The sequence below is a fragment of the Pelophylax lessonae genome (assembly GCF_965119305.1).
Source record: "Pelophylax lessonae genome assembly, chromosome: 1".
NCBI classification, from domain to species: domain Eukaryota; kingdom Metazoa; phylum Chordata; class Amphibia; order Anura; family Ranidae; genus Pelophylax; species Pelophylax lessonae.
Window position 1 is genome coordinate 494,475,147 of NC_138768.1, and position 19,043 is coordinate 494,494,189.

The 19,043-nt window shown below is 41.4% G+C and overlaps 1 protein-coding gene across 1 annotated transcript in view; it reads left to right on the top strand.

Moving 5' to 3' along the window:
- ANGPTL4 (angiopoietin like 4) overlaps positions 1-19,043 on the top strand; it is a 56,161-nt gene that overhangs the window by 20,363 nt on the left and 16,755 nt on the right. The window contains exon 4 of the mRNA XM_082254957.1: positions 12,844-12,954. Within this exon, the coding sequence (XP_082111083.1) occupies positions 12,844-12,954 (111 nt within the window). The remainder of the gene's footprint in view (positions 1-12,843; positions 12,955-19,043) is intronic.

Genomic DNA, 19,043 nt, shown 5'->3' on the forward strand with positions numbered 1-19,043 from the left:
GCATATGTATAGCACTGATTACTGTAGTAATGTCACTGGTAACCCCAAAAGTGTCAAAAATGTCAGTCAAGGGTCCGATCTGTCCGCCCCAATGTCGCAGTCCCGCAAAAAAAAATCGCAGATCGCCGCCATTACGCGTTAAAAAAAAAAACAACAAAAATGACAAAAATCTTTCCCATTGTTAGTAAACGCTATAACTTTTGCGCAAACCAATCAAAATACGCTTTTTGCAATTTTTTTTACCAAACATATGTAGCAGAAAACAAAAAAGGCCAAAAATGTTAAAAAATTTTGATTTTTACATTTTTTTTTGGGGGAATTTCATATTAAAAAAATGTGAAAAATATTGTTGTTTTTGCAAAATTTACGCTATTTTTTTTGTTTATAGCTCAAAAAGTAAAAATCACACAGGTGATCAAATACCACCAAAAGAAAGCTCTGTTTGTGGGAAAAAAAGGAAGTCAAATTCGTTTAGGTACAGCATCGCACGACCGCGCAATTGTCCGTTAAATTCACGCAGTGCCGAATCGCAAGATACCCCCCTGGTCAGGAAGGGGGTAAAATCTTCCGGGGCTTAAGTGGTTAAGTAAATAAAGCGCTTTGTAAACTGTTGGCGCTATATAAATCACGTATAATATTAATAATAATATTCTTGCCTGTTTGTAATGCAAGAGTGGTATTCTCAAACACATGTATTAGAGCATGGGTGTCCAACCTTTTGGCTTCTCTGGGCCACATTGAGTGTAGAGAAATTTTCTCGGGCCGCATATAAAATATAAACTATAGTTAAGGTATATAAGTAATAAAACGCTGCTACGCCCTTCCTGTGATAAAGCCCCCCCCCTCCCAGCACTAATTTAACACAACTAGTGTATGATCCCCTCCAAGGCAGCCTCTGTGGCCGTGCCCCTGACTTGACTTCCTTCCTCCCCAGCAAAAAAAAATTGTAATGGGGCCGTGGGCCGCATTGCCTGCAGTTTTGGGCTGCATGCGGCCCCCGGGCCGCAGGTTGGATATGCCTGTGTTAGAGGTTCATTGCTGTCTCTCACATACACTGGGCCTTATGGATATTAAACAATATCTGAATAAAGATGTTTTTCACAGCTGTTACATAGATTTTAACTTGTTTTGGAAGTTTGGATCTGCTTAGTGTACGTCAGGCTGACGCTTGATTTATTCTCCCTGGAGAAGAGACGCCTGAGGGGGGACATGATAGCAATTTTTAAATATCACAATGGGGATCTCAGCTTAGAAAATAAGCTGTTCAGTCGAAGGGATTGCATGAGGACTCGAGGGCATAAAATGCGATTAGAGGAGAAGCGTTTTAACCTCAGGCAACGTGGGGGGTTCTTTACTGTTAGGGCTACAATATTGTGGAATTCTCTACCACAAGAGGTGGTTTCTGTGGGAAGTATGGTGGCTTACAAAAGACTCTTAGATGTACATCTCAAGGATCAGAACATTCAGGGGTATGAGAGATGATTACAGCCACACACACCTACACAGGTTGAACTGGATGGACTATTGTCTTTATTCAACCTCACCTACTATGTAACTATGCAAAGGAAGTTTTACAGCACAGGTTTTAAGAAGCAGACCTAACTTGTGTTTTTTTTTTTATCCCAGTAAATATTACAATGAATAAAGGCTGCTGTTGTTCTGTTTCTTATCATACGTGATTTAGTAAAGCAATTAAAGCAACTAAACAAATACTGTTACATCTATGTACTATTTTAAATGGTTTCACATTGCCTACAAATGTCAAAAGCAGGCAGATTTGATCAGGTGTTAGTTTACTTTAACATTGCTAATCTTCTAAGGCCAAAATCACTGCACTTAGTATCACAATGTGATCTCTTCTACTATAGCACTGTACAGAAACCATAGGTCAAAGTGTTTTCACTGTACAGATGATAACATTGCCAGAACCCAAGTGTGTTAAAGTTGAAACTTGTTTTCTGTTTATATGTTATATGACTAAGCAGTTCCAGAAGGCAGTTACGAAACTTGGCTTTTTGTCAACTGGGCTTAGGTTCACCAAGTGTAACAGGCTGTTGTATACAATACCATCGGAATGCTCACATTTCTCCTCTTCACTACCTTTATCTTTTATATCTGTTTTGTATTTGGGGTTGTAATAATTATTTATTCTTTTTCAACTGCTACAAGATAGAAATTCAACTTGATGCATACTAGTTTAGGCTCTGAGTATAAAGAAAGATTTAAAAAATAGAATATATATTCAATTAGAAAACTATAACTAATATAGCATATATATAGCATATATTTAGTGGAGACGGGGAAAATGTGTAGTAGTATATCTACTCTGCTGTAGTTAAATATATATTTCTTAGTGTGTGTCTAGAAAAGATAAGTGCAAACTATATTTTTCTCTGTTGCTGCTATGGGGATATTATGTTTGTCTATTGGGAATTCAACATTTTCTGTAGATTAGGTCCATCTCAGTATAAATGCGGAAACCAGAAGTGGGTGAAAGTTCATAGCTGTCTGAGAATCTGAATGTTCTTTAAATATTCTTTTGTTACTGGAAGCCCTGCAGGATTCTGTGTGTAACCTTTCCCCTAGATTTCACATCAATGGTAGCGTGACGTATGAGCAATTACACTACAATTTTTACACTGTACATGGCTAGGAAAGAGAACGTCTTTTCTTTCTAGTTTAACCAGTGCTAATTTTAACCACTTAAGCCCCGGAGGATTTGGCTGCTCAAAGACCAGGGCCTATTTTGCGATTTGGCACTGCATGATTTTAACAGACAATTGCGCGGTCGTGCAGTGCTGTACCCAAATGAAATTGACGTCCTTTTTTTCCCACAAACAGAGCTTTCTTTTGGTGGTATTTGATCACCTGTGCGATTTTTACTTTTTGAGCTATAAACAAAAAAAGAGCGACAATTTTGAAAAAATAACAATATTTTTCACATTTTTTATATGAAATTCCCCAAAAAAATGTAAAAATCAAAAATTTTTAACATTTTAGGCCAATTTGTTTTCTGCTACATATGTTTGGTAAAAAATATCGCAATATTTTGATTGGTTTGCGCAAAAGTTATTGCGTCTACTAACTACACGAAAGATTTATGTAATTTTTATTGTTTTTTTTTTTTTTACTAGTAATGGCGATGATCTGCGATTTTTTTGCGGGACTGCGACATTGCAGTGGAAAGATCGGACCCTTGACTGACATTTTTGACACTTTTGGGGGTACCAATGACATTACTACAGTAATCAGTGCTATAAATATGCACTGTTACTGTAAAAATGACACTGGCAGGGAAGGGGTTAACTTTATTGGTGATCAGTGGGTTAAATTTATCCCTAGGAGCGTGTTTCTAACTGTGGAGGGGGCATGGCTTGTGATGTAACCACAGAGACATACAATCCTACATGGCAGGATCGTATGATCTCTGCAGTTACACCAGGGAGAATGACAGGCGGCTTTGTTTACATTAGCTGCCTGCCTTTCTCCCTCTCCAGTGGGAGATCGCGAGTGACCGGTGGACATCGGAGCCGCCGGTCACTCGCGCATTTATGTTAGTAAACGAGGGGGGGGGGCAGAAGTGCGCCTCCGGAGGGGCATGCGCTCGCCCCCTAGAGGCTCGTAGGCGAGCAACGTAGCCCTACATCGTTTTGCCTGTAGGGGACTGACTGCCGCAGTAAATAGTCGTGCGGCGGTCAGCAAGTGGTTAGAACACTAGTGTTACTGAAAATTAAATGCCTAGTGTTTTCTGGAAATTTTCTATGCATTGGTGTGATAGAGTGCCATTCATTCTAAATTGTACCCTAAGGTCCCTTTCACACGAACGATTCAAATTCAGCTTTTAGGGGGGGGGGGCGTGGCGACCGCTCTGAAGAATGGGCGCTTGCTGACAGTGCTCCGCTCGGCCGATGGATAAAACAACGCTTTCCGGAGCCCTGGCACTTCTGACAGCGGCAATTCTCCTCTATCCCACCTCGGGGACCCACCACAGATGACCCGCAGGTGAAAGGAACCGCCAAAGCTTTACAAGCTTGACGGATTCTTATACAAAGCCCCAACAGACCTCCACCAAAATGGCGCCGGCAGCGGCGCACAAGTGAAGCCTTTGGCAAATCCTGGCCATGCTGAGGGAGCCCGCATTCACCCAGGGGAGCACATAATCAGCCCCCATGCCAGCCCTACTTCTTCAGGGGCCTCATCACCTTCTTCCAGGAGTCCAGTCAAGTCCAAACCCAGGAGAGAAGCCCTGGATGGCGATCCAGGCTCCCAAGGCATGGAGGTGAGTGCACAGAATGCCTGCTTATCTGCACCCGCATCTCCCAACGAGCCATTTGCTGCATTCACCACATCTGATCTCCCTGTATGAGACACATTATTGAAAACCATGTTAATGTTGCTTAGAGAATCGCTACAACAAGATACGACCTCATGCCTTAATCGCATGCAAGCCGCCATACAAGATCTGGGAGTCAGGGTAGATCAGATGGAAGATAAGATGTGCGATCATGCGGAATCCTTTAATACGTTAGTGGACACTCACACATCATACGATGAAGAAACAACAACAATTCTCAGAGGAACAATGGCTGAAAGCCTGCAATTCCATGTACACATCAACACACAACACCAACCACTGGGAACAAGCTTATAAAATAACACACAGGTGGTATTACACCCCACTGCGTCTGTCTAAATTCCCCTCCAACTACTCCCCTTTGTCCTGGCGAGAATGTGAACACATAGGATCATTATTACACATCCTCTGGGACTGTAAAAGTCTAACCAGCTTCTGACACAAAATATCTAGTACATCTATATAACATCACGGGAATATTGACACCTTTAAACCCTGCTCTAGCTCTGCTCAATTTGGGAATAGAACAATGGCCAAAAGAATTCCGCACCATCATTCTTCATATCCTATTAGCTGCTAGAACCTTGATCATAAAATACTGGAAGTCTCAATCAACTCCAAACCCCTCAGGAGTGCTATCCTTGGTCAAAATCTATTTATCTTATAAAAAAGCACTTGCCTTTAGTACTAATTCATAACTGGCTTTTGCAAAAGTCTAGAAACCCTGGGAAATATGGAGTTCCGCCATAAGTCTAACCTTGCTACCTGTCATATTATTATTATAATCCATGTAAACTGTATATGTATTACTATGTTTATCTTCCTGTTTGTTTGGTTCTCACTTCTTATCTCATTGAATATAATAATGCCTAACCAATGTACTATTTGTAATGTATATAACACCTGGGCTATTTCGCTATATGTATGTGCTTACTTATTGTACGTTTAAAAAAACCTCTCCTAATAAAAATATTGAAAAAGAATTCAGCTTTTAGCTGCGGAAAGAGGAACTTATTTACCGTAGACAATGCATCCCTAAGGCCCCATTCACACACTGCATGTAGCAAAGTTTTCATAACATACAGTTTTGTGCATTTAAGAAAAATAAAGCTGATAGCGTCAACACAACAACCGCCCGACGCCGTGTGAAAGGGGCCTAATGCACTTTGTCAACAGATGTGCCGTGGGCTGCCTTAGGATGTCAATCACAAAAGAAAAATTCTAGACATTAATAACACCAGAGGGGTCCATTTACATCCTTGCGCTGCAGTAATGCATGTTAACACGATGTGCAGAAACACTCATTACATGCGTTGCTGCGCTGCAGTGCCATTACCCAACATACTTGCAGTGCGTTGTTAATGCAAGAAATCAAGTGATACCCCTAGTCACTGAGTAGGGGAGAAACAAGCCCTGTAAATGCTATGCCCCGTACACACGTACCGATTGTCGGCCGTAAATATTCGGCCGACGACCGATCGGCCGATTGTAGGCTTGTTAGTATGATGCTTCCGACAGCCGACAGCGCATTTTCGGCCGAACAGAATCTGTCGTGCAAGCATTAAAATTTTTGTTGGCCAACACCAGAACGGCTGATTGTTCGCCAGTCAGTACAGAATTCGGCCGACAGACAGCAGATTAGCAAGACTGGGCATGCTCAGAAAAGAAAAAACACACGGAAAGTTGACCATCACATGACATCACTTCTGCAGTCGGCTGTTGTTGGCTGACAAAATTTGTGTGCAGTCTTTTGCAGTTTTCAACAGACACGACAGCCCTGGACAAAAGACGGTCGATCGTTCAGCCGACGATTGGTACGTGTGTACGGGGCTTTACAGAAACAAATTAAAATCTGGTCTTTTCCTCTGCCAGACAGGGCTGTGTGGTGTCAATGTGTAAATCTCACATATGGATGGACAGAAATGCAAATCCTTTCATCTGAATATTTCGTTGCTTGTTTAGAGTTTAGCTTTAAGTTAAAGAAGCATAAAATATATATTAAAGTAGACCACTATAACTGTATTAGCATATATTTAGTGGGGGCAGAGAAAATAGGCAGTAGCAGATTTATTTGGCTATAGTTAAAATATATATTGAATTTGTGTATACATAGTTTCTAGAAAAAGTAAGTACAAACTACATTTTTCTCTATTGCTGCTAAGGGAATATTATATTTCTCTCTTGATGATTCAAAATTTCCAACCATATAGTTTTAGCTCCTGTCTGGTATAAATGTTGAAACCAAAAGTGGGTGAAAGTTCATAGCTGTCTGACAATTGGAATGTTCTTTAAATATTTTGTTGTTGCTAGAAGCCCCGCGGTATTCTGTGTGTAACCTTTCCCCTAGATTCCACATCTATGGCAGTGTCACGTGTGAACAATTACACATAATTATTACACTGTATATGGCTTGAAAGTGGAAGTATTTCTTGATTAAATAAATTAGCTATGCAAGCAACATCTTGCCTAGTTTAATCGGATGCATATTTACTGACATGATGCACACCGCCCGGCGCCCTCTAATATACCAATTTAGAATTGACCATTATACCATTTTGTAGAACAAAGGATTGCAGGTAATCTGATTAATCTTTTTAAGGCCACAGTAACTTTTGAAGAAGTGATACCTGGTAATCTTGATGAAGATATTTTTCGGCATCAGGGCTTTTTTTCAGTGGGAACGTGGCGGAACGCAGTTCCGGCACCTCCAGCCATGGATGTATGTGATGGCAAGGGGCGCTGGGGTGTGCTACAGGATCTACTGATGCTGGCTGCTGGGGATTTATTTTTTCCTGAGGGGGAGGTCTGTTGTTGCTGTGGGGGATCTGTTGTTGCTGGAGGTGGTTCTTCTGTTGCTGGGGGGGTCAGTTGTTGCTGGGAGGGATCTGGAGAGTCTATTGATGCTGGCTGCAGGGGGATCTGTTTTTGCTGCCGGGGGTCTATTGTTGCTGGGGGGATATTTTATTGCAGGTGGTCCATTGTTGCCGGGGGTATCCATTGTTCCTGGCTGCAGGGGATCTATTTTACAGCTTTTCTTGTTATTGTTAACAAATTCCATACAAATTACTTTATACCACAAATGTTACTTAGTTCTATATTCTCTGAAAGGGGCAGTACTGGGAGGTGGGTGAGGGTTGGAAATAAGGAACGATGCTCAAAGGTAGGTTGGGGGTGGAGACAAGGGGATACTCAGAAGGGAGGAGTTCCTGCACCTATTCTCTGAGAAAAAAGCCCTGCTCGGCATTATAGATTTTTCAGATTCAGATCTAGAATACTTCATTAATCCTAAAGGAAAATTATTGCAACGCATAACACACTCAACAAAGACAACACAAGAATGAACAGAGCAAGACGCAAAGATATAATAAAATTCCCAATAACAGCCATTAGCAACATATAAAACAAATTAAAACTACACTCTATACAATTCATCCATACAATTAAAATACAACATAGAATAAATAACGCAGATTAAAAAATTACAGAACTTCAAAGCATCAAAATGCAAATAATACACCATTTTCTCTAGCTGAGAAATGAGAGTTTTTGGTGAGGAGCCAATCCGACATATAGTCAAGTCAAAAGGCTAGAAAAATATCCGGGCCGCACCTCACCAGAAGCATGGGACTTTAGAGGCATAGATTATAAGGTGGCAACAAATTTCTACACAGAGGACCACAATATATAAAAGGTAAATTTTATTACAAATGCAATTAGCTTAAAAACATAGAAAATAGTATAAAAAACAAAAAACAGACATATACATTTCCAAAATGAAACAAATGAATAATAGATAGCAATGTGGATCACATAGGTCCTACATGTTTCGCCTAAGTGTTTGGCTTCTTCAGGGACTATAAGTATGTGACCCCTTTACTGATTCATTTCATTTTAGGTAAAAAATGACATCTGTTAAAAGTGACAACACTCCATGGTATGAGGTAAGGCATAGCGATGATACGGCAATGGTCAGAAAGGATTCTGGCACATAGCCGGGAACCTTCCAATGGGTGAGCACTGGACCGGACCACACCCAGCGGCAGAGATGCAATGTCCAGGGGAAAGAAAGGAGAAATATATCCAATTTCCTTGTTGTATAGTAGTTGGATAATCAGATCATTGATTACCAGTGCAGACCCTCGGGGGGGGGGGGGGTGCCACTAGAACCACCAGGGATGCCCACCCATGACCCCAGAGATGCCCACCATGGCCCCCAGGGATGACAATCAGGGCTCAGGGAGCCTGCCAGTTCCTTCCCCATCAGTGCTGCCCACCAGTGCCCATCATTGCCATCTACCAGTGCCACCCACCAGTGCCCATTATTGCCCACCAGTGCCGCCCATCAGTGCCCATTAGTGCCCATCAGTGCCGTCCATCAGTGCCGCCTATCAGTGCCCATCAGTGCCACCTATCAGAGTCCATCAGTGCCCATAAATCCTGCCTATCAGTGCCCAGCAGTGCCACCTATCAGTGCCCACCAATGCTGCATATCAGTGCTACCTATCAGTGCCACATATCAGTGCTGCCTATCAGTGCAGCATATTAGTGCCACCCCATCAGCGCCCCCCCATCAGTGCCACCCCATCAGTGCCTCCTCATCAGTGCCTGTCTGTGCGGCCTCATCAGTGCTCATCAGTGCAGGAAAAAATGTATCTATTTACAAAACTGTATAACATAAACAAAAAAACTTTTTTTTTCAAACTTTTCAGTCTTTTTTTTTATTTGTTTACCAAATACCACCAAAAGAAAGCTCTATTTGTGGGAAAAAAATGACATAAATTTGGTTTAGGTACAGTGTTGCATGACCGCGCAATTGTCATTCAAAATGCAACAGCGCTAAAAGCTGAAAATTGGCCTGGGCAGGAAGGGGGTCAAAGTGCCCTGTATTGAAATGGTTAAAGATGGACAGTTTTTAAACCTTTCTAGTGTAACCAGTGCTAATTTTAAAACACTGGTGTCAATATAGTTTAACTATTCACACTAGTGATCTGTGGTAATGTTCTGTGTATTGGCATAGTGCAGTTTTATGAATTCTAAATTGTACCTTGGTGCACTTTACCAACAGATATGCTATGGGCAACACACAATATCGTATGGCATAACACGTGTTAACGAAATGCAGTGGTGAGAATATGCGCTCTCAAAGTGCACAGATTATTAATTGGTTTGTCTCATTTATAATGAAAGACAACTTTAACCTCTCCTGCCTGCGCTATAGCTGAAGGATGGCTACAGCACGGGCTTATTTTGCCGGGAGACCGTACACAGACATCATCTTGTGATCATGCTGCCCACGCCCCCCCTGGCAATTTTTATTGCTGTTGGTGCCCCCTTTACAGAGATTCCCCTTATTTGTTTTGTTTACCATTATCATTGAAAGTAAAAGAAAATCCTAAATGTTGGGTTGTCCTCAGAAATGTAATAGAGGAGAAATCTTCCAATGGGGACGCTAGTTCTGGTGACCTGGATGTACCCTAGGAATTCCCTGAACTTGCAGGGATTTTAGTCAAATTTTAATTATGCTATTAGTTATCAAGTTGGTGAGGCCGACAATCAGTCTGAGAGGACCTCTTACCTTGTGGTTTAGGCATTAGCTTTCCCAGGATAGTGGCATTGAAGCAACCCTAAATTAAAATAGTAGTAAAGGTTGTAAATAAAAAACAAAACAAAAAAACTTGATGAACATCCAGTAACAGTGAGTATAGTTGATGTGTGTTTTGATCACCCAAGTGCACCTCCACAGATATTGATATAAAATGCCTCCTTACCAGAGGTCTAAACTCCAAATTATAAGAGTCTAGACAGGCGTGATATAGCATATGGTATGGTACCCACGTATGCCAACCCTGTATACTGGTTGATTGACTTCTAGGATGTCTTGGATCTTTCCTTCATGGACCCTACTATGGAGTACACCAGGGATTCCCAAACTACGGCCCTGCAGCTGTTGCAGAACTACACATCCCATGAGGCATTGTAAAACTCTGACATTCACAAACATGACTAGGCATGATGGGAATTGTAGTTCCTGAACAACTGGAGGGCCGTAGTTTGGGAATCTCTGGAGTACACTTTACCATCAGCCATGACAATACCTCCATCTGCAATATAATAGAGGAAGCTCATTGGATCTTCTATACTTCTATATCATTCCTGTCTAGACTCAATCAATATCGGTGGTCTTGGGTGATCAAAACGCATATCAAGTATAGTAACTTACTGGATGTTCATCAAGGAATTCACCTGCATTGTTCAGAACAGCACCAGTTGTTCCCCACCTTATGGAAGCTTGTTTATTCATTATCCAAGTTAAAGCGGAGTTCCGGGCACAGAAAACATTTTTCAGTGAACATACCCCCGGGACAGTCAGGGCTAGTACATTCCACAATGGCTAGCCTCTGATCTGTCCCGGTTCGCACTTACCTGCAAGAAGAAATACTCACTTATAAAATTTCTTCCACAGCGTTGCCATCTCTCTTGTGGACAGCTGAACTCGGCGCGACCCTCTTCCGCGTCTTCTTCCGCGTCCTCTTCTTCCGCGTCCTCTTCTTCCAGAATGCGCCTGCACTGGCCCCTCTCGTCACTTCCGGTGCGACGCCGCATTCCTCCACAGCTTCTGGGCATGCCCAGAAGCTGTTTAGCAGGGAATGCGGCGTCGCCCCGGAAGTGACGAGCGGGGCCGGTGCCGTTGCATTGATTCCTGGGAGCGATGACGTTCAGCTCCCAGGAATCATTGCAAGCCAGGAAGTGACGGCGGAGCCGCGGCGCAGAGGGAGGAAGTGAAGAATAGGTGAGTATATTCGATCTACAATTACAAGGTGAGTACAAAAAAAAAAAAAACCTAACTATCCAATTCTGTTTCAGGTGAAGGAGAACAAGCGGACGGGCACAAAAAAAAAAGATCGATTTTGTGCCCGGAACTCCGATTTAAGTGCGACAAAATTTTTTATTATTTCACGTTAATCACGATTGGTGCTGTTGTGTTGTTGCCAGTAGCTTGCACATTTATAGTAAGTCGGTATACCTGTACAATAATTTTTTTGTTTATAAAAAAAAAAAAGTACCCTTGCAAGTCAATGGCATAATGTTGTTTGCACCTCATTCTAGCACATTATGAAAGAATTACCTTAAAATGAAGCCCTCTAATTGCGAGCTGTTACTGTTGACAGGGCTTCCAGTCTTCGTTCCAGGATTGCAGTCTCCGGCTGATTGAATGATAGAGCCAAGACAACTTAAGTCTCGCACATGTACATGAAAGCCACGATTGTGGCACATCGCTCTGAATGGACAGCATACTTAGAAACCGTGAATATCTCCTAAACAGTGCACATTTAGGAGATTTTCCTTGTACTTACAGGTAAGCTTTATTTAAAAGCTTACCTGAAGGTACAAATCACCAAGCAGTGTTTACTACCCCTTGTTGCTGTATTTAGTGCAAAACTGCATCTCCCCTTGTTTGCTTGCCAGATGATTTTGCTCGGATCCTTACTAAAAGCTCTGTGGGTTCAGGTTGGAAGAAGGTGCTTTGGCACTTTCTAGGGCAGCCCAGGCTCACATGTAATCATTTAGCTTTGTCTCCTGAAATGTGTATGTTATGAGTGTAAGGTTCTGTAGTTGTGATGAAATCCACCACAGGTGCAGGATAGTGGTGTCACAATGAAATTCAGTCCATTGGATAAGATTTCTCTTCCAAACTGGGTAAGCCTTCCATCTAAAAGGGTTCTTTACCCATTGTTATCACTGTTTTGGGGTGTTTCTTATTATCCCTTATTCCTCCAGGATAACTCTGTTCTGTTGCTGATCTGTAGTAGCAAAATGTTGAACTTGTTCACTTGTCTCTTCTTGCTTCTTGGTTTATTGGATTAACTCTTTTGAAGATTTCATGAGGTAGCTTTGGTGCCAAATTCTATTTAACACTGTCAACTTTCTATTTCAGGGCAGGTGGTTTTACATCTTTACACCAATGATTTGATAATTCACATGCAATATCATGGCCTTTTTATAATCCATTCTTTAGCAAAGCACTCACTGGTTCGCATAATACTCTGACGTATTTACTTCTGGAGCAGGGAGAATTTTTCACAGTTTATTGTACAGAAAGACTAGCCATACATTTTATGATTTCTCTAGGTCATCACCGTAGGTTGAACAAGAGATATTAATGAATTCCCCCATTCACACTAAACAGCATGGATGGAGGGATCTTCTCTAATGGCTTTTATACCCTGACAGCCAATGCTTCCGTGGCTGCCAGAATACCCCAACCATGACTGCAACTGGGTGCCTGCAGTCACTGTTTAACTGAGAATTTTCTTCCCAGCTGTTTTGTCAGATCAAAGTTTTTAAGCCGTGTGGTGCCAACAAGGCCATGATTCATCAGGATTCTGACAAAATTTAAAATGACCAGCATATCACTTTAAATAGCATTACTGCTGATGTGCATGCATAATAGTTCCCTGAAACAACCTAAAATCTCCTTGTCTTTCTAGAGCTACCTCCTGATTGCCATGCGGTTTTTTTGAATGGAGAGAAGAGTGGCATATTTAAGATCCAACCAGCCAATGCTCAGCCCTTTGAAGTATACTGTGAAATTACAGCCGGTAAGTCTGCAAGTTTAATGGTATTAAAGCAAAATTGTGGCATCTTCCAACAAGAAAACAATAATATGATAAAACTATGTGAAAACCAAGAAGTGATCAAAAATTCAGGGATCTTGATCAGCTGGGGTTATATGGTATTTGCTTGGAAACATATTGCACTGGTTGAATCCTCTGTCCGATTCTCACAAGGTTAACAATTCTCTGCCTTTTATGTGGGCAAAAAGGTATGCTTCACACAGAGGATTATCCGACTGCCTAGAGAAAGCATGCTGACTGCACCGGTGTTCCGTGAAAAAAAACCTACCCCGTGAGAAATGCATACCCACGTCACTTCCTGTCAGGAACAGCTGAGCAGCGTAGCAGTGCGCATGCCCAAAGCTCTGGAGACGTCATTGAACAGCTGAGGAGCTGTCTAGTGTGCATGTACGGAAGGTATGGATTTTTCACGGCAGTGTGTGTAATGTTACACCGCCTCAGCTGTTGCGTCGGTTACATTAAAACAGCTCGGCAGCAATATGAGTCATCTCCGCTCCTATCCCTGTCATTTCCCTGATCTTGGCTAGTAAATATAAAAGCGGCGGCAGGTGTATGAAATCTAAATCACGGAGATCTCGGCTCCGTGATTTATGTTTTCATACAACCCCGCCGCTGTTATATTTAGTAGTCGAGATCAGAGAAGTGACAGGGATAGGAGCGGAGATGACTCATATTGCTGCCGAGCTGTTTTACTGTAAACGCTGCAAGTGTAACGTTACTCACACTGCCGTGAAAAATCCATACCATCCGAGCATGCGCACTAGTCAGCTCCTCAGCTGTTCTAAGACGTAGGTGCTGACGTAGGTGCACCGGAAGTGATGGGGGTATGGATTTTTTACAGGTATGGTTTTGTTCACGGAACACCGGAAATAGTAGTTGGCTGGATAACTGTTTACATTTTTTTTGTTGATCCTGCAAATAAAAAAAAAAAAAACAGTATTCAGGATGTACATTTGCGTGAATTGAAAGCCTGATATTTGCATATAATTGCAATTGTCTATACCACTGGATCTACTGATGATTTTAATGGATTTCACTGGAAGTTAGGGCACAGCTAATTAATAAAAGGAACAAAAGAAAAAATCTTAGGAGCAATAGAAAGTTTAGTTAGTGTTCTCATTAAAAAGCAAGGGAGTTTTACCTAGTTTCACCATATAGCGGGTGGAAGGAAAGAAAATTGTTTAATGCCCCTATCAACACAGTCAGTGATGATGAGAAAATGCCTCCCACAGACCTATTGTATTCTGCAGCTACCTACAGCCACCAGCAGTAATCACGTGTAAAAAATCCAACAGGCTGGTTGTACCCAAGTCGATTGATGGATGCATCTGTAGATCGACTTCTGTTCAACTGGAATTTCCACACATAGATCGAATTTGATCCATGCATGGCCAGCTTAACAGTGTGTCTATATCTAAGAACTCTGTAGTATGTAGACACTTGTTGTGCAGCATGGTTAGAGTGACATCTACAGGTTATATATTCTTTAAAACATAGAATAGGTGGCAAAAACTGCAGTAGAAAGTTCACATTTTTCAAATGAAGTTAGAAAATGTTATCATATATTGTATTACATTTTTTTTTAACTACTTAACCCATCCTTACACACAATCCATAGAACAGAATTGCCAATCAGGGTCCCTGTTACATCAAGGAGTATACAGCAGGCAGACTATAACACTAATGCTCAGATAATGATCAGGAATCAAACTGTCCGTTAGAGATTGGCGAACCGTTCGGCCCGAGCATAAGTTTGGCTGTTCGCCTGTTTGACGAATACCCAAATTATCAGGGCGTTTGACCGTTTGTTTGGCCCGCCGAATGACCACAATGCACTGCACGGCCACACAGTGCATTGGAAGCCCTGACCGGCCGAAGCGATGAAAGCTTTGCCCAATCAGGATACAGAGCACTGTCAGAGCCATAATTGGAGAAAGTAATGATGACTCTATCCAATCATGGCTCATTGCTCTTAGTCCCACCCCACACTATAAAATAATTCTTTCAATAGCGGCCATTTGTAGTGTAATATCGGCGTGGAGAGATAAAAGAGGGCTCTGTTCAGTGCTACTAGAGAGTTAGTGTGATGTAGTGTGCTATTCTGATTCTATTGTCAGTGTAGAATATTAGCTTAGTGTGAATCTAGTGATAGTTCAGTCAGGGTGAGTGTAGTGACCATTCATTTTTACATTAACCACTTGCTGACCGCCACAAGTACATATACTGCGGTGGTCAGCCCCGTGCAGGCAAAGCGACGTACCCGTACGTCGCTCGCTCCCACCGCTCTGGGGCACGGTCCCGCTGATGACACGGTTGGGTTCAGAACCGATCAGTCATCAGGTCCAGGCCAATGATTTTTGGCCTGGACCTGTTGATTGGTCCTGCCCAATCAGATTCTTTTTTGTGCCTGTGAAATGTAAACACAGGCTCAGAAAAGACCCGCTCTCCCCTCCCATGATCCTTTTTGGATTCATCGAGAGGAGAGAGCACATCTAACTGTGAGTACTGCACCAAGCACACATACACAAGAGGGGAGGCAGGAGGAGGATTCTGGCAGTTTTGGAGGCATTGAAGAAAAGGAAAGACATATGTCAAATCTTAAGAGATGTTTTTCAATCCCCAGAACCCTGGGGAGTAGCACATGGCTGGGAGGAGGCAGTTCCAGATACTGTAGTCCTCAGTAAACCCGAGGAGTCTGCTTCTCATGCCTCCACAAACTTGCGATGCATGGGCTCCCTCATGCTTCAAAGCCTGAAAAAAGACCCAGGAATATGGGGCATCAAGGAGAAGGATCTCCTTGACCACCATTACAAGAGGAAAGTCTCAGAACTCATTCCATCCCCACAGAGGTACATAAGATAAAATCTCTTGAGGACACTTTAAAGAGGAGTTTATCTAACGCTTTTCCCGACTCTGGTAGGTTACAGTGTTGTGGAAAATCTAGTTTTGAGGCTTCTGTTGGTCAAGAGAGGAGCAGTGGAGAAGAGGGCCACCTAAGTGATGCATTTCACAATTTTTTTAGTCCTCGCCGCCCAGGGCATTCAGCTTCCACATCCCATTGGCACCATCTGCATCACATGGTGGATGATTATCTAGGGGCGATAACAGAGATGCAGAGCTTCCCAGTTGACAATCTACTGGATTACTGGGTCATGAGAATAGACCAATGGCCAGAACTTTCCCAGTATGCAATTGAGCTGCTGGGCTGCCCTGCATACAGTGTGTTTTCCAAACGGGCATTCAGTGCTGCTGGAGGTTTTGTTACTGATAATAGAACATGTCTGTCCAAGGACTCCGTGGACTGTCTTACCAAAATGATTCAGTCCTGAATTACCAGCAGCTATGAAGCTCCTGATGCCGATTTCACTGATTAAGTGTTTTTGGAATGTGGAATCTCTGCAAGACTTCTAGGCTGTGTGTTGATTTCACCTGGAAGCATTTTTTCGGTGTAGGTTTCATAGGCACAATTGACACCCAAATACTAATTTTTTCGCACCTGTGTGACAGGTACATATCATCTGTATTTGTGACAGCAAGGACAATTTTTGCTTTCATCAAGAGTACCTTTATAGGGTTACAGTGTGAAGGTGCCACAGATACCCAAAAAACAATTTTTCTGCAACTGTTTGACAGGTGCATATAATAAAAAATTTTTACAAGGCAATTCTTGCTTTCACCAAGAGTAACTATGGTTACAGTGTGAAGGCACCTCTGACACCCAAAGACCAATTTTTCCACACCTGTTTGACAGGTGCATATCATTTCAACTTTTGACAGCAAGGTAATTCTTCCTTTCATCACAAGTACCTCTATAGGGTTACGGTATGAAGGCACCTCCGACACCCAAAGATTAATTTTTCTGCACCTGTTACTTCTATGCAAAGTCTGTGGAAGAGACACCAGAATTTATCCAAAAAATCTCTAATCTTGTTCCCAGTGCACTACATTGTGGCCTCATCATACAGACTGTCTTCCCAAGCCGTTGTTTACCAAATGAAGCAAGCTTGCAGGGAAAATTTTTTTGGCTTTATAAATGCAATTATTGCTGCAGCAGCTTCTATACACAGTTCAGATGTATCACTTTACCGGTAGACTAAGGGGAACCCCCAGGTACTAAAGGAATTTTTCATTTTGTTTGTTATATCTCATTTTAATGCTTATACATTAGGCATCAGTAAATTACTGTTTATTTAAAAATGAAGTTTTTTACAAACTTTTTTTCATTATACATGTCCCCCAGGGCAGTAACCAGACCCCCATAACCATTGTATGCCCAATTACTTGCATAAAAGCCTTCAAAATGGGCACTTTTGATTTTTACAGTTCGGGTCTCATAGACTTTAATGGGGTTTGTTATTTGGTTCCAAGCTTTTGCGATGTTTGAAAGTTCTGGTGCGAACCGAACAGGGGGTCGTTTGGCCCATCCCTACAGTTCATTAACAACTGCTCTTTGCATTAGTGGTTAAACTATTTCTGTGAAAGAAACATAAAATGAAATACAGTTTATTTGGTATTGTGTTTTTTTTTTTTTAAAAAAGTGTTTTTAAAATGTTAAAAATTAAAAAAAAAAGGTTTTTCACATTTTTATCCACCTGGCAGCCATAAATAAAAATACCTATTCACCGCATTTATTAAAACAAAGTATACAATACATATGTTCAAAAATAATGTAAAATTATTCAGGTTATCGAGACATAAAGTTATTGTCAGATAAATAAACGCACTCTGAAGTTTGGTCAGGTTTTTAACCACTAGCTGCCCAGCCTTTTACAAAATGACGGCCGGATGGTGGCTCTTCCATCCTGTCAGGATGCGCTGATCGATCATCGGTGCAATCTTTCACCGGCCGCAACTGATGACCAATCCAAGTACCGTCTCGCTGCCGGTACCATGTGACCGCCATGACATATCACGGCAGGTCACATCACAGTTGTACACAATAGATGGCTTCCTTTCAAGCCATCCAATATGTAAAAATGTGTGGCTAGCTGTGACTGGTCAATTTTGATTACATAGTACAGACAAGACCAATCACAGCGCATCTGTACCATATGATTAGCTATGACCAATCACAGCTAATTACAACAAAGCAGACTGAATTAATCAGTTTCATTCAGTAAAATGCTTTCTTATAGCAATGTAATACATTGCAATTAGCAAACATAATGTAAAAAAAAAAATCCTGATCACTTCCCCTGGGTAGTGCAATACTACTATAGCAACATTATATTGGTCTGGTCACAGCGTGTTAAAAAACAGAAAAAAAATGGTTAAAAAAGTAATAAAAAAAATGTATAACTTTTTTTTTTCTGTACTGTCACAAGTCAGTGTCCCTGATCACTGCCACACCAGTTATATGATGTTGCTGTACTGCATTGATGACAGTATGTAAAAAAAAAAAAAAAAAAGCTGTGAATAATTTTTTTTTAATTACTTATTTTCCAAAACATTATGCCAAAAAAATTACAACTTTAAAAGACCCGCCATGCCTCTTACTAAATACCTTGGACTGTCTACTTTCCAAAAAGAGCTCAGTTGGGGGGTATTTCCACTGTCCTGGCATTTTAGGGCCTCAAGGAATGAGATAGTCCGTCAGTACATCAGGATTGATCAATTTTCAGATATATACCATAGTTTGTGGACTCTACAAATTTCCTATACACTAAATAATATACACTGATTTGGGTTTTTTTCACTGAAGAAATGTAGTAGAATATATTTTGGGCTAAATCTATGAAGAAAGATTCTATATTTGCAAAATTTTTGATCAGAAACTAAGAAAAATGCGTTGTTTTTTTTAGAATTTTCAGGCTTTTTTCAGTTATTTAGCAAAAAATAGGAAACCCAGTAGTGATTAAATACCACCAAAAGAAAGCTATATTTCTGTGAACAAAAGGATAAAAATTTAGTTTGGGTACTGTGTCAGTCAAAGTGTGACAGCACTGAAAGCTAAATAGTGGCCTGGGCAGAAGGGGTTGGGAAGATCCCTGTATTGAAGTGGGTAATGCATCAATTGACCATTGACAATGAAAGGGTTAAAGAAAATAGTTGAA